Here is a 14,891-nt window from a genome sequence, read left to right as displayed (position 1 = left end):
AAACAAAAATATTCCTCGCATACTCAAACAATTGGATTATTTAACCATTGAGATGATGCACATTACACAACTTTGACCTATTAATGTGCCTTACCTGGTCAAAAAGGAACACTGTCACATCATCAAAAAAGGACACTGCTTTTTTCTTCGTCTCCAAATCCTCACAGAAGGACTGGGTGAGTAGGGTTGGCATCTTCAGGAGGCTACGGAGGTGTCTAGCCCTGCTGTAGTCACCTACCACCACTGGCACAGTCGTGAAATCCTCCTCGCTCTCCTCACTGTCTTCATTTTGGATGTTGTAGGTCCTCAATTCTTCATCAGACTCACTGTCATCAGAGTCATCTTCATCCTCCGCCTCCTCCAGCGGAGCGCTTATGTCTTCTCCGCACAGCTCCAACAATGATGAGGATGTGGACAGGTCAACAGGGCCATTGGATACCCCACATAAACTGTCCTGTGAGCCACACTCCTCTGCATCTATGTCCTCAAAATCATCCGCATTTATTCTTACACCCTCCCTACTGTCCTCTGTTTCCTCATTGATGGAAGTGAATTCAGGAATCTCCTCCTCCTCTGTGGTCCCATCACCATTTTCATTCTCTTTAGGGACCTCATCTTTGCATTCATGTATGGTGGATTCAGAAGGCAAACACTGGGTAGGGGAGCAGTCTTCTGTGCTCCTGTTACTCCCTTCATTTTTAGCTGGGGCCTCTTGGGCAGTGGAAGAGGATTCAGACCCAACTGAGGTGCTCAGCTCTGAGGGAGGCTCCTCTCCTGAGTGCTCTGTCTCCAGTCCAAGATCATCATCTGCAGGGGCCGACTCTTTGGTCAGGCAACCACCCATCTGTGGAGGAAATGGGGACAGCATGGACAAGCCAGGGGTGGGAAGGGGATGGGGTGTGCTGGGGTCAGTCTCTGACAGATTAATTACAACACTTTTGATGTGTCTCAGATTTGTTAAATGCTCCTCACTGAAATGCCTTTTGATAAGTTCATCATCACTGGTAGAGCTCACTTTCTCAGCACGGAGGTCATGGTTTCTTGGACCTGCAAAGAACTTGATGCCTTCCTCTTCAGGGCTCCTCCTCTCATTTTCAGCATCATAGTCAGAGAAGTAGGCAGAGTCCCTGTATGTGTTCTTATCAGTCACGGTCTTTAACTGTAGCTCTGAGGTGCTGGTGGAAGTGCACAGCCTCTGGCCTAAACCCACCTGCAGAACAAGCTCAGGCTCTCCACCCAGGGGATTTCCGAGCTCTTTAAAGAAAAACTCTGGAGATTCGTTGTTCTCTGTGTCATAGCCACTGTCGAGGGATTTGGGCAGGGTGGGAGTATTGAAGGGATCAGGGCTGAAGGCCTGATCACAGGGGCTTGTCATTGATGAGGACATGTTAATGGCATCTAGAGATTCAGGAGTTCCCTCTGGATTCTTCAGTGGGCTTAGCTCTTCCTCCTCTACCTCAGCATAATCTAGGTTGAAGTCGGCAAAGATACCTGATGTAATATCTGCAATGTCATCATCGTCATCCTCACTGCAGTGACCAAGCTCAGCCGGGCTGGATTCCCTAACCACAACCCCACTATCCAATGCTCTGCAATTTTCTGACGTGTCTGTATAATTTAGCCTCTTATCTCCCAGACCAACAGACATTCCCTTTGAAACCCCCTCCCAAATTTTACCCTTCTGCTTGTCTGACAAAGCTCCTCTTTCCTTATCCTTGAAAGAGCAAGGGGATTTTATAAAGCTTGCCTCAGGTATCATCGTAGGCTCACAGTACAGTCTCTCTCCATTAAGCAACAATTGGTTTTCATATTTTCCCTCCATTTTTCCATCCTCTGTACTTCTGGCATTAATACTTGAGATGGTAAGAGAACTGATATTTCTTTGATTTTCTGCAGCCAGGTTCCTTTCCACTTGAGTGACAGCTTCCTCTCTGTCTTTGTGACATAAGTGAATGTATGAAGCCAGTTCATTGGGCATTATAGCAGTGTTACAACTGGTGTCTCCTGCTTCTGCCTCCAAAGTGGCAGATGACCTGGAGCTGTGGAAGGTCCTGGTGGTGGCCTTGGTTAAAGACCATAATTCTGTTGTGTTAGTGTGAGCAGTATACTGAAGGTCCAGATAGCTGTCATGCCCACTGCCCGTCTGCCTACTGTCAAACCTCAGGCTATTATTGTTTGCAGAATGGTTTGAAGTCCACTTAGTCAGCTCTCCCTCAGAAAAAAGGTCATCCTCAATGTCTTCACCTCTCCGCTGGCCCACCAGCAGGCCGCCATCTGTTCCTACATCGATGCTAACATGGTTAACAATGGATAGTGTCTTTCTGAAGGGACCCATCATACCATGGCAGCTTTCATTAACCATGCCACGACCTGTGTTTGCTTCAAGGTAGGGATCGCAGAACCCTAAGCTGGGGCTGCTAACTGCTTGTGACAAACTGCGTGTGTTTTCTAGCTGCCCCACTGAGTGGACAAGGTTTGATCGGGACTCTGGTGATGTATCCAGTTCAGACACACAGGACTTTTGGCATTTCTTGTGTGACTGTTCACTGTGGATTGTGCCAACGTGATTGGTTGGAAAGCAGTTGTGGGCTTGGTCTAACTTTACAGAGCTGGTGTTGGATGTCTGTCTCAGCAGTGGCCCCATTGTTAGTTGGACAGTGGGGCTCGAATCGGAGTCATAGGCAGCAGATTTGCTGTTGTCAGCAGTTGACCAGTAAGCACTTGGTGCTGCCATGGATGAACCAGTGTGACTCTCAGAGGACAACCTACTGTTGCTGGCTTCCAGTCCTGGACTGTAGTCTACAATGCTGTCATCCAGGTTAACATTACACTCTACTGGCTCCTCTATACGAATATAGTACTCACTGCTGACAGAGGGGCTGTGGGCGCTCAATACAGGGACTACACCTGGGCGTTCGGGTTCATAATAGGAAGGGGATACGCTTGAGGTCAGGCTGTCAGTCTTGCAACCCCCTGATGTGCTTCCTTTGCTTGAATAATAAATATCCTGATAATGTGGGTTCCCCTGGCCCAGTGGCCCACTGGTGGAGGAGGAGCAGTAGGGCTGCTCAGCTCGGGCCTGCTCCCACTTGTACTCAAAGTTAAGACCATGGCTGGTCTCTGTAACAGTCAGTAGGTCATCCACTGTGTCAGAGTGGAAGCTGTCGGAGAAGTGCTCCAGGAGGGGGAAGGAGGATGAGGCAGAAGAGGCCAGCTCCACCGCCTGAGTTTGATCTGCACTGGAGGCATTAACTGAGGCAGGTGTAGGGGTCAGGACTAGAGCTGTGGATGCAGCTGTGTGGAAGGTACTACCAAGCAAGTTGGGTCTCAAGGCATTCCAGCGTTGTTCGAAGTCTTCCTCTGCCTCACTGGAGCCTTTGGCACACAAGTATGTGACCAAAAGATGCACTTCCTCACTGCTGGGTCTCAGCTCTGGCTGCAGCCAGCAGAACAGCATCACCTCATACCTGGACAGAGAAAGAAATTATCTGAGGTAAAAGATGTTTGAAGACAAACAAATTTATAGTATGTTACTATCCTTAAGCTTGCATAGAAAAATACTTATTCTGAGAATTTCTGGTTTTAGTAATTTATTTAAAGGAGAATTTAAACAATGTATTCTAGTAAAACCATAAGAGAAAATAAAAATAACTTTCAGCACTTTAACAGCATCTTTATGACACTAGCCTATAACAGAAGGAGTATACTATGTACTATAAGGAGATGTAGGATGTTTACGTTCCTCCTTCTGTTTGGCACCAAGTACATTTCGTTTAGTGAGGAACAATTAAAAAGAAAAAAAAAACTCTTATTTGGCTGGCTTCCCAGTTAAAGATGAATGAGGTGATTAAACTCTGGTCGATACCAAGGAGATCATAAAGAACAGGGAGAGCATTGATCATCTGTGCCTGCTAGCAAAAAGAAATATTGCTCTAGTGGACTGGTGCATCATTACAATCAAACTGATTTTAAAAAAAGCCTAGTCAGAAATTAGATGGTCAGTAAGATTCAAAGGCCTAGTAATATCTAAAATGTACATTTCGTGGAATCAAGACATATAACATGTCAGCCTGTGTATGTAATTGTATAGTATGTGTGGGCACACAGCTACTGTCTTACCAGCGCTCAGCCAGGGGGAACTGGAGCTGGGGTTTGGGTAGCTTGAGCTGCTGTTCCTTCACAGCATATGTCAGCACCTGCCGGTCAGAGTACTGTCTGTACGGCTGATTTCCCAATTCAAACAGCTCCCACACAGTCACCCCTAATGACCTGGAACAGGCAAAACATTAATGTGTGTTGACTGGTCATATCACACATATGGTCAAGTTTCAAACTAACTGTTCATTTCATAACCTACCTAATGTTATGTCACAAGTATCTTTGGCCTGTGCATATATTTAAGGAGTTCCACAATCAAAGAAGACCAGATCACAGAAAAACCACACTAATACTGAAAAAAGCCAAACAGTAACCAACGTTTCAACTGGTTGTTACTGGTTAGTGCATGTGACTGACAAAGGTGAAGCTGGTATTTTAGTGTTATCAAAAATAAATCTTGTAATAATATTTGTTATATATATTTCACCATAGATTGCTGCTTTTGGTTTGGTCAACGACCAGCAGGTTTCCATGGACCTCATCTATGAGCTCTGGTGCAATCCAGCGCAGGGGCACCCAAATCTGGTCTTGTGTTATATAATAGTCATCCTATAGATGAAAAGAAAGATTTCAGTACTCACAGGGTGATAAAATAATTAGCAGTCATTATCAAAAAAAAAACCAAACAGTCTGACCTTGTATTGGCTGTGAGAAAGGCCATAATCTCCAATCTTAACTGACATTTCTGAAGTTAGCAAGCAGTTCCGCAGTGCCAGGTCACTGTTGGGTGAAAGAAGATGAACTTTTCTAAAACAATGCAACTATTGTGTATAACCATGACTTTATTTCATACTGCATATTTTAAAGTGCTTCTGCTTAATGTACTGCATTATTTTATTACTTCATACTGTATGAATGTGGGCCTTTACAGATTTTCTCCTTGCTAAAAGATACAGTATTGTAATGTCACTGCATTATGATTAACCTAATGTAGCCACAGCATTAATTAAATTGTAGCATTATGTATGTACATTAGCAAACAGTATTGTGCAGTTTCTACTCACCTGACGATCTAAAGACAGACTAAACTAGAGTAAGTCACTTTGTTTAATCTCACCTCCTGCGCAAAAAAGGAGCTTTATAGCCTGGCAGCCACCACGTGGCTAAAAGAGAGCGAGAGGGGCTCACCCCCGGCAACAAAATCACTGATGCTGGAGTTTGTGACAACTACTCAGGCAGCACCAGGATGTTGTTGCTGGGAGAGACCAGAAGGAGGCACACAAACCTTTCAGATGGATTCTTCCTTTGAGGAGCATTAATGTGGCTGATTAAGGTAAAACAGAGCTAGACCAATTCACATACTGTACCTATGTATAAAGTTGTATTTGTGCAGGTGCATAAGCCCCGAGGCAATATCACAGGCCATTCGCTGGAGGATCAAGGGGTCAGGAGTTTCCGAATCAGCTGCCCGACAACTGCGGAGGTAACTCTTCAGGTCACCCTGAGAGGAGAGAGGAAATAAATGTCAGTTTATAAATATTGCAAATAACACTTCAACAGAGTAAATAATGAGGATTATGTGAAAGACTAAAACAAAATTGCATCCCACCAGAGGGCAAAACTCCATGACTAGCAGATAAGGAGTAACCTCAGAGCACTGTGCCACACACTGCAGGAGGGCAGGATGCTGGAGGGTTCTGGTAGAGGAAACAGGATTTATGTAGGTATGAATGCACAGAGATCATACATACAACAAACAATCTGATCATTCATTTACACTGTTTTACTTCTATGTGGTGCTACTCATAGGCTGAAGGGCTGTGCTGTGAGATCTCTAACCGATATGGCTGGACCTCCTCTAGGAACTGCATCTGTTCCTGGACACTGGCACTGGCCTTCAGTTCCTTCACTACCACCTGGGTGGTGCTGAGGCCTGCATTAACCTCGCCCAGCAGAACCTGAGAAATATAAGGGAGGGTGGGGTATAACCAATTTTAATGTGGTGTAGTTAGCCTCAAACAGAAAACTGTAAGGAATTTACTATGACTGAATTTCTTCTCCCATGGAATCAACACCATGCAAACCCTTAGCCTGACTAGAATGAGATCATAACCACATTACCCTCACATTCCACAATGGGTGGAAAGCATGTTAGAGTACAGTTGGTACCAGTAAGGACAATGCATATGGAAAAAAAAAGCATGTTTTACCTTGCCAAACCAGCCATGTCCGATCTCTTTAAGATAGAGCAGACTATGGCGGCCAAGGTCTGAGGATTTCAACAGCTGGACTGGAAAGGGACAGTAAGAAAGACATAAGATTACTTTCAGACAGGAAAAGATGAGACTTTTATAGTTGGAAAGAAGTGAGATAAAAAGATTTCTGAAAAAAGAAAGGCTTTCAATGAGAAATAAAGTTGAAAAAGAATAGAAATGGAGCCCTACAGAGCAGGGGACAGGACATATTAGACAAGACAAAATAGAAACCCCTCTCAGCCAAACAATAAATGTACAACTTCTTAAATAAAAGATGCATCACCTAAGGAAATATTGCCTGAAGACAAATAAATGCAAATATATTACTTTCCAGCTAAATAATAAGGAAGCTTGCACTCAAGACATACAGATTCATTACAGAGACAAAGAACTAGACTGCAAATTACAGCAAGCAGTGCACAAAATCAAATACCTCCATGGATTCTCATATTTCAGGAATGGAGATGTTGATGGTGAGAGGAAAGACGATGATGATGCCGGAGCAGCGGAGCGGCCAGCCACTCTGAGCACCGTTACAACAATTGAGTCCGAGTCTGGGATGAAGTACTGGTTCAGAGTGTGAGAACCAAGAGCCCGTGGCCCCAGACACAACCCCAGGCATCTTAGCCTCATTGTGCGTATGTGAGAAAGAACCCACGGTCGCAGTGTATGTGTGTGTGTGTGAGAGCCTCGGCAGGATTTAACCCTCCGAGCCCTCGCACAGCTGAACAAGCTTGCCACGCTGCCTCTCCCCGTCTGCACCGAGCTCATCCTCCAACTGGGACACACACAAAACACACATACTGTCCTCATCTGGAGTTTTCCAGCAGTTGGGCAAACAGCGAAATCCTCAGTTCCTGTACAGACTACATTTAAATCTACAATAAACAGAGCGAGATAGAAACGTGTCATAGCTTCAAGTTAATGGACCGATCTGTCAGCAGGTCAACACAAGAGTTCTGAGGAGGACTTCTGCCTGGGCCTTGAGATCTTCTGGTCAGGTATCACGCCCAATGTGACCAACACGCATGTTGGTAGTGTGCTGTTTGACGCGCCAGCTCTGTGTGCAGCTTCAAGACACCCAGTAGTGACATAAGGCCCACATAATAACCTCCTGTGACCATGGACAGCAGCATTCCTCAGCCAAACAAGACACAAACAACACTCTGTCAGATGCAGAAAAGACCTCTGTCATACACACTCACCACCCCATCTCAAGCCCCCCCACCCCCTGTTCTTAGGTCCTGGTGCATGCCACCACCCTTCCTCTGTCTCTCCTCATTTTGTCACAGACCCCTCACTGTATTCTTCTCATAATGCCAGCCCTCTGCTGGTGCGTTCCATGGACATTTCAGCCCAGCCTTACGCTCACCCACTGACCAGCCGGCCTAAATCAGGGCCATTGTTTGGCTCGCTCACTCACATGCTCACGCTGCATCTCCTGGTACCCAGTGCACCAAACAGTCACTCATATGCAGACTCACACTAAACCCATTCTCCACTGGAACCCCAGGCAGGGGTTGTCAGGGTAATAGCAAACCCACACTTCTCCACCCCAACCCCGGAGCACCCACCACCCCTCGCAGATGGCGAGAAAGAGAGAAAGAAATTAAAATCTGGTATGCTTCCAAATGTAAAATATCTGAGCGTGAGTGTGCATTCCTGTCCTACTCATGGCATTCCCAACGAAGATGGTAGGGCCCAACAGGACTGTAGGATCAGTGGGCCCGTGGAATGATACACACACAATCGCTTCACACACTCACTTTGATGTATCGAGCCTCTGTAGTGGGTTTACGTGACCTCTTGAATAAAAGATTATAGTGACAAGTGAAAAACAGGGCTGTCAGATCACTGGCAAACATTGTACTATATTAGAATTACATGTGGCTCCTATAGAATACTCCATTAAACTATGTAGCTGGTGTTTTTGTTCAACAATCCATCACTAGGCTCATGTGCATATTGGTGTAGGGTGTTGTGCATGATGTGAATATGTATGGATGAACCTTTTCAGTCCTTCACCTATAATTAGTTGGTTGAATATGAGCTCAGTATTGCCATTTCCTGTCCTCTCATTCATTTCACATTTCCATGCTTATTATTTGTCAGATATTGGCAAAGCAATATAAATGCTGCAAAAGTTGTATATTTTTACTTTTTTTTCCCCAATATGTAAGTGTGCACAATACATACAGGAAAAAAGCTAATATAAATAGCAGCATGTTTCACTGTCTTTACACAAAAATAGAGGAATAACCATGAGACTAGTCACGGAACTCAGTGAAATGAGACATTCTCTCTCTTTCATGATCGTCTCCTATTGCCATTTATCCATTCCTCACCCTGCAACACCTGGGCCAATCATATAGCGGCAGCTATGGAGAACAGAGAGGAGGCTAGTGATTGGCTGCGAGCCTGAGGCTGCCTTGTGCAATCATTACTGGAGCACACATCTTAGGATGGAGAGCCCAAACTCACCTCCCTTCTGGCTGAGCACAGTGCAGCGCAGACAGCCAGTGAGTCATGCAGGGAGAGGCACATTGAGCACCCGGGCTTGTGTATGAGATACACACACACACACAACACATACATGCACATAAACATTTTAACAGGCTGGGTTTGAAGCAGAATGACCTGAAGAAAAACAAACAGGTCACACAGCACTGCAGGAAGGATCATGGACATAGAATACTAAACAAACACAACATAACAGTGATGTGTTCTGAAGTACTGCACTGAAGTACTCTGGATTATGAAAGAATCAAGTAAAATAGAAAAACATGTCACACTGGATTCATCTTTGCATAAGGTAACACAAAATAGTGTACAGTTGGGTTAGGTCAGATTCCTTCCACTCCGATGGTCTGTTCTCCACATACAATAAGCAATGCAGTACTGCAGTAGGTTGACTTCTAAATGCATTACACAGTGGACAGATGTCTGTCCCTTGTTGAGGGAGAAAGGGAGGCAAGAAAAAACAAGACATATAATACAAGATCAATTTAAAAGAAAAAGCTCTACTAACTAAGATATTTCATAATCCATTTGTGTTACTGTATACTCCTAAGAAGTAACAACTTGTTTTAATGGTCTGTTTTTCTGGCAGAAATTCATGCTTCCCAAGAAGCTGGGAATTAATACTGAGATATGTACACTGTAGAAAAGAGAGAAAAGCAAAGAAGAGAGCAGAAATACAATGAAAAGCATCAGGAAATAAAGCAGCAAGTTAGAGGAAAACAGAAAATTAAACTCAAGGTTCAAGTAGATGTGCGGATGTGTAGTGTCTTACTGGATCTGCCAGGCTGTTTGGAGACAGGCAGGGAGACCTCAGTGAGGGGAAGGATGTAGACTTCGGGGCCATTCTGGGAGGAAGACGAGGCCAGAGCGGAGAGATCTGCCTGGTACTCCTCTCCTTCAGTGTTGTCAAACTCCTGGTGCAAACACACACGCTGAGATTAGTCACCCACTCGCAGCCATCCCACCACTGAGATAGTGGGAGACAATGGCTCAACTGTGAGGCCATTCAAATGTACTGAGGCACATCCACCTACTGTAGCTATACATAAGCAATGTACTGTGTGGGTCATTGCAAAGGCGGTGTAGGGGTGCACACTAATGTGCACGGCCACTCAAACTATATGCAAAGCCCTTCTTTTTTGTGCCAATAAATCAACACAACTTCACATACATGGTTATACTTTGCAGTTTTTGTTTGTACAGAGGACCTCTTGTTGTGCACATTTGGGAAATTACATCACCATTTACATCATGTCAAAAATATCTCAGAGGAGACCACTGGCCTGATTATTTTGAGCTACATGATTTAAACTATGCAGTTACATTTGCCAGTATACTGTACATGTAGAGTCCAAGTTGAAAGTTTTAAAGTATTATAAAGTGCAACTTATTACTCAACAATATTGCATAATTACACAAAGTACCTGCTCTGGATTGTGATCAATAATAAGAAAAATGGGCTTTGAGACTAGAACTTCCCATTTAGAGTTTCCTCCATATGCAACCATGTACAGTAGATGCAGTTACATCCTCTACCTTTATGTTGTAAAGGTTATTTATATTTAAGTGTCTGCATTGCTTTTAAATAATGGGCAAGATAAAGTGGCAGCTCTCATCAGCTATGGAGAAAATAACTCTGGTCCCTTAAATGCAGATTTACCCCCCTGCTCTCCACCACTCATGCCAAGATGGATGAGGGTGAAAGGGACTGGAAAACTGACCCTCATTCTTTCCATCCTCTGTTTTGCACTATGAATCTGTTTATCCCTGCTACTCTTCTTTCAGCCCCCATCCATTTCTGCTCCTCAGTCTGCTGCAGTGCCCTTGCTGTAGTGTGAACCTATAGCATCTCTCTCTCTAAAGCCCCATACTGTACTGTATGTGCAAAGAGTGCTGATCCTAAACCAAAAGGTAGGCTGAATGACCTACACCAACTTCACTGTGACATACTGCAGAGCAGGAAAAGGAGACGTTTGATTCTTTGCACAAACTAGAGAAAATTATTGCCCTGTCTAATATTCTTTCCCCCATATAGATTCACAACCTGATGATCTGTCATTGCTTACTCACAGTAGACATTCTAACACAGAGACATGGATTAATATTCAGGCTACAAAAAAAACAAAACAAAACAGCATCGTAGAGGAAGACGCACAACCAAAGAAAACAGTATGCAAACAGTAGACACATTACATAGTCTGCAGCATGAGGTTATGTAGATCACAAAGTAGGTTAAGTAAATTACTGTCAGGGTGAGTCAAGATTAAACAACTTCATGAGCTCATAAGAGTCTTCAAGTCCGTACAGTTGCATTATCTTTACATATATATATATTTTTTAATTACGTTCCTTTAATTCTTTAAGTCTGTTTGGGAGCAGTGCAACCTTTGCTCAGCAGCTCTGGTCCCAGTGTACCTTCAAAACAATTAACCAATCACTGAGTATGGTTGAATCCCATAGATTCACATTCAGTATTTGCTGAGAATTCTCAACAAACTCTATTCATTTATTGGGGAAAAAACCAAACACGCATGCTGCTGTGTCTGTGCCTCTAACAATGGAAACAACACACCGATAGGGCTGCATCTGACATTTTACTTTAATGCTACTGCACAAAAATAAATAAATAATGTTGTATGAATATGTGTAATTAAAAAATGTTTCCTTATAAAAGAGATTCCTGGGCAGCAATAATAAAAAACAAACAAACAAAAAACAAAAATGCAGCTCTGGGCAAATAGGAAACTGGATCTATACTCAACAACCAGCTTCACTCTCGTTCCCACAGACTCACAGCACCAATAACTGGCCTGTGTGAACAGCAGCAAGCCAGAACAGGGACATACATCATAAAACCTAAATGTCACACCTCTACAAAATTATTAATAATGAATAATAAATGCCTAGGGCACAATGTTAATAAGCAACAAAGTAGACTGAACTAAAATGTATTTATATGGCTTCATTAACACAACATGAATGAGTGAGTGAAGCAAACATACAAACTGTATAGAGACCTACTGTGACTAAGATTACACAGCACTGCCCTCAGTATAAATTATTTAATATTTCCTTTTTGGCATCTTTTTTATGTTTTAGTGTAACGTGAAAAATCTCTTGAGCGGAGGTCTTCAAGTCAAACATGTCCTACCACAATCAATCTTGTTAGCAGTTTCTTAGACTGTGGAAATCAGACTGGCTGTATTCATCCATCCATCCATTCCCTGGCTAATGAACTATTACCCATAACAAGCCTATCTCCCACTTGCATCAACTACACAGGTAAGGAAAAAATAAAAAGTGAAGAGGAAACAGGCTAAAATAAGGAAGGAGGACAGTGAACGAATGGGTTACAGGCTGGATTAATATAAAATACTTGAATGGTTTGGGGTGTTTGTGTGCATTTACATGTGTCATAAAACAGCAATGTGTGTACAGGGGCATGTGTGTGTGTGTGTGTGTGTGCGTGCGTGCGTGCGTGTGTGTGTGTGTGTGTGTGTGTGTTTCTCATTCAGGAAAACCATCTGCCACTCTCCCCAGAACGAAATGTGAAAGCGCACACCTGGCTGTGAGTCAGTGTTGCATAGCTCCCAAGAGAGTCTTCAGATTAGAAAGCACTTAATACCCAGCCTCATACTATACTCCAGTAAGAGCTCCAAGATGGAGAGGAATAATGAAGCTTTTTGGACAGTACAAAGATGCAATCTTACAGTCCCACATGAAAGCACACATTACAAGTGAGCTACTGAGTGACAACCTGCTGCCAAAGACCAGGATAAAGAGTGGGAACCATTTGTGTAACATTTGCTCTAAGACTAAGAGAGCCAAAAAAATAAATAAATAAATAAATAAAATATGAATATAAACCAGTACACCAGCTTCTCTTTTGTAGAACTACAATGAGCTGTGATCAAGAAAACCAGCATATATTGTATTTTATTTGCTAAAGTCATAATCTCTTACTGGTTTTTAAATATTTTGCATTCAAACTGCCTGAAAGTTGTGTTACCCTTACCATGAAGATGGCTTGAGACACAGAAACAACATCTGTAAAGGAAACCTGTGCCTTTTAGAGTTCCCTTTCAAGAGGGAGAGTCTCAATAATTATTTTGTAAAACTAGACTCATCTCTTAACCTATATGTCTATAATAAAATAAAACTAGCGTATGTGCTAAAACACCATGCTCCTACTCTCAGTGGTTCCAACTGCCCTGCTGAAGTGCTTTTCCAGCTTGAGAGAAGTTTTGTTTGTAAACTTTCACTCTCTGATAACATGGTGCTGTAAGACAATAGCGTTATATTGATGTGTCAACCACGATAAGGCTGCGGTTGACAAAATGAATTACTGAAGTGCTGTTTTAGCAGCTGGAGCAAACCTCCTACCATTATTCTTCTTGCATTAAAATACAGGCGGGAGGAAAGCGGACACAGACCTACACCTCTGCTATTCTTGAAGGTTATTATAATACACCTTCACATAATGAGGCAGAGCCTGACAGACAGACATGGGCTCACACACATGCACACACAGAAGAAAAGTCCAGGAGTTGTTAATGGTGCCTCTCTATGCTGTGCTCGTTAGTGTTATCCCTGCAGCATCTACCTACAGTACTGCAGGTCATTATCAGTATGAACAGTGAAGCACAGATCTCATTCTCCACACATACATAAACAAGCTGGTCTACTCTCTAATCAACAACAAAAAGCCAAACATGGTTTTCCTCCCCTCTAATTAATCTGCATAAGTGATCTTAACTGAATACTCCACCGCTAAGTCGAGACTGTAATTTATCCATTCTCCGGCTAAAAAGAATTAGTAACATTAAAATTCATGGGCAAATTGAAAATACGCTCCAGTGCCAATGCCATAACATGAGCAGCATGTTAATGACTCTGTTGGTCCTCATCAGCTGCTCAGTTCAGTGCTGAGGTTTGACACAGCATGCTCAGTCATGCTGGCAGCTGTAGGCAGCACAGAGGCAATGTGTGCCAGTCCAGGATGGGTAAAAGTATTAGACTACATCACTTACACACAATGGGGCAATTGTCAGCATAAGACCTCACTATCTACAGTATGTATAGATTATGGAGTATTTATCCCCGAGTATCAGCTCTAACACAAAATAATTGCACAGTAAGTGTTTCCTCTAACAAGCCGGGTGCATTGGTTATTCATTCAATTATTCAGTCAACAGCAAAATAATTGGCATCTATTCTGATTTAAGTAACTTTTAAAGGATAAATGTCAAACAGTTGCTGGTTTCTGCCTCTCGAACAGAATCACTTTGGATTTTGGACTGTTGATCAGACAACAAGACATTTAAATATGTCACCTTAATTAAAAACAATCATTTCTTATAGTTTTGTGACATTTTAAACACAAAACAATTCATCAAGATGGTAAGCTGCACATTAACCAGTGGTGGAAATTGTTAATTGCAGCCCTACATTATTACTTTTCAAATTAAATTCAATGTGCATCCCACAAGACTTTTTGTCTAACGTTATCCCATTTTTCATAAGTAACTTGCAGACATTCACATTCCCTTCCTCACTGTGGCATCTGTGCACATACTGTAGTCCAACAGTTTGTGCTCTTCTCACCACTTCCACTAGGGGAAAGCATTGAGCTCACCTTGAAGCCTATGTCTCCCTTCTTGCAGCAGAGGCAGGCCAGCATGAGGAAGACGAAGGTGAAGAGGCCAGAGAAGGAGACGGCTACCACCGCGAGAGATGAAGGCCACGATAGCTCGCTCAGGGGAGCCCCATCTGCAAAATAGCAAGATATTGACAGTTCCAAAAGGGTGGAACCAATCAGACAAACAGAAAAAACATACAGGAAATTAAAATCCAAATACAGATAAAGATGATTTGTATGTGAATATATGCACAGATAATTTGTTACTGTTTTATTGGCAGCTTGATGAAAGAAGCATGTGACATCATTTGTATTCTCCTTTTCTTTTTGTATTTCTCCTTTTCACATCTACAGATTGTGTGAGTCTTAAATAGGAAGCA

General features: G+C 42.9%; 1 protein-coding gene across 7 annotated transcripts in view; it reads right to left on the bottom strand.

Moving 5' to 3' along the window:
• The window catches only part of aatka (apoptosis-associated tyrosine kinase a), a 30,322-nt gene that overhangs the window by 3,756 nt on the left and 11,675 nt on the right, over positions 1 to 14,891 (bottom strand). For 4 of the 7 annotated variants that reach the window (XM_020625248.1, XM_020625246.1, XM_020625247.1 and 1 more), the window contains 10 exons: positions 14,509 to 14,642; positions 9,646 to 9,787; positions 6,309 to 6,388; positions 5,938 to 6,056; positions 5,708 to 5,795; positions 5,466 to 5,599; positions 4,794 to 4,878; positions 4,586 to 4,707; positions 4,120 to 4,269; positions 95 to 3,467 (listed from right to left, as the gene is read on the bottom strand). In XM_020625248.1, coding sequence (XP_020480904.1) covers positions 95 to 3,467; positions 4,120 to 4,269; positions 4,586 to 4,707; positions 4,794 to 4,878; positions 5,466 to 5,599; positions 5,708 to 5,795; positions 5,938 to 6,056; positions 6,309 to 6,388; positions 9,646 to 9,787; positions 14,509 to 14,642 — 4,427 coding nt within the window. Of the gene's footprint in view, positions 1 to 94; positions 3,468 to 4,119; positions 4,270 to 4,585; positions 4,708 to 4,793; positions 4,879 to 5,465; positions 5,600 to 5,707; positions 5,796 to 5,885; positions 6,057 to 6,308; positions 6,389 to 6,786; positions 7,563 to 9,645; positions 9,788 to 14,508; positions 14,643 to 14,891 lie in introns of those variants that run through there. The other 3 variants (XM_020625250.1, XM_020625251.1, XM_020625252.1) reach the window with 3 other exon arrangements.

Source organism: Monopterus albus, unplaced genomic scaffold (assembly GCF_001952655.1).
Source record: "Monopterus albus unplaced genomic scaffold, M_albus_1.0 scaffold350.1, whole genome shotgun sequence".
Classification (NCBI taxonomy): domain Eukaryota; kingdom Metazoa; phylum Chordata; class Actinopteri; order Synbranchiformes; family Synbranchidae; genus Monopterus; species Monopterus albus.
This window is presented reverse-complemented; position numbering and strand designations above follow the sequence as displayed.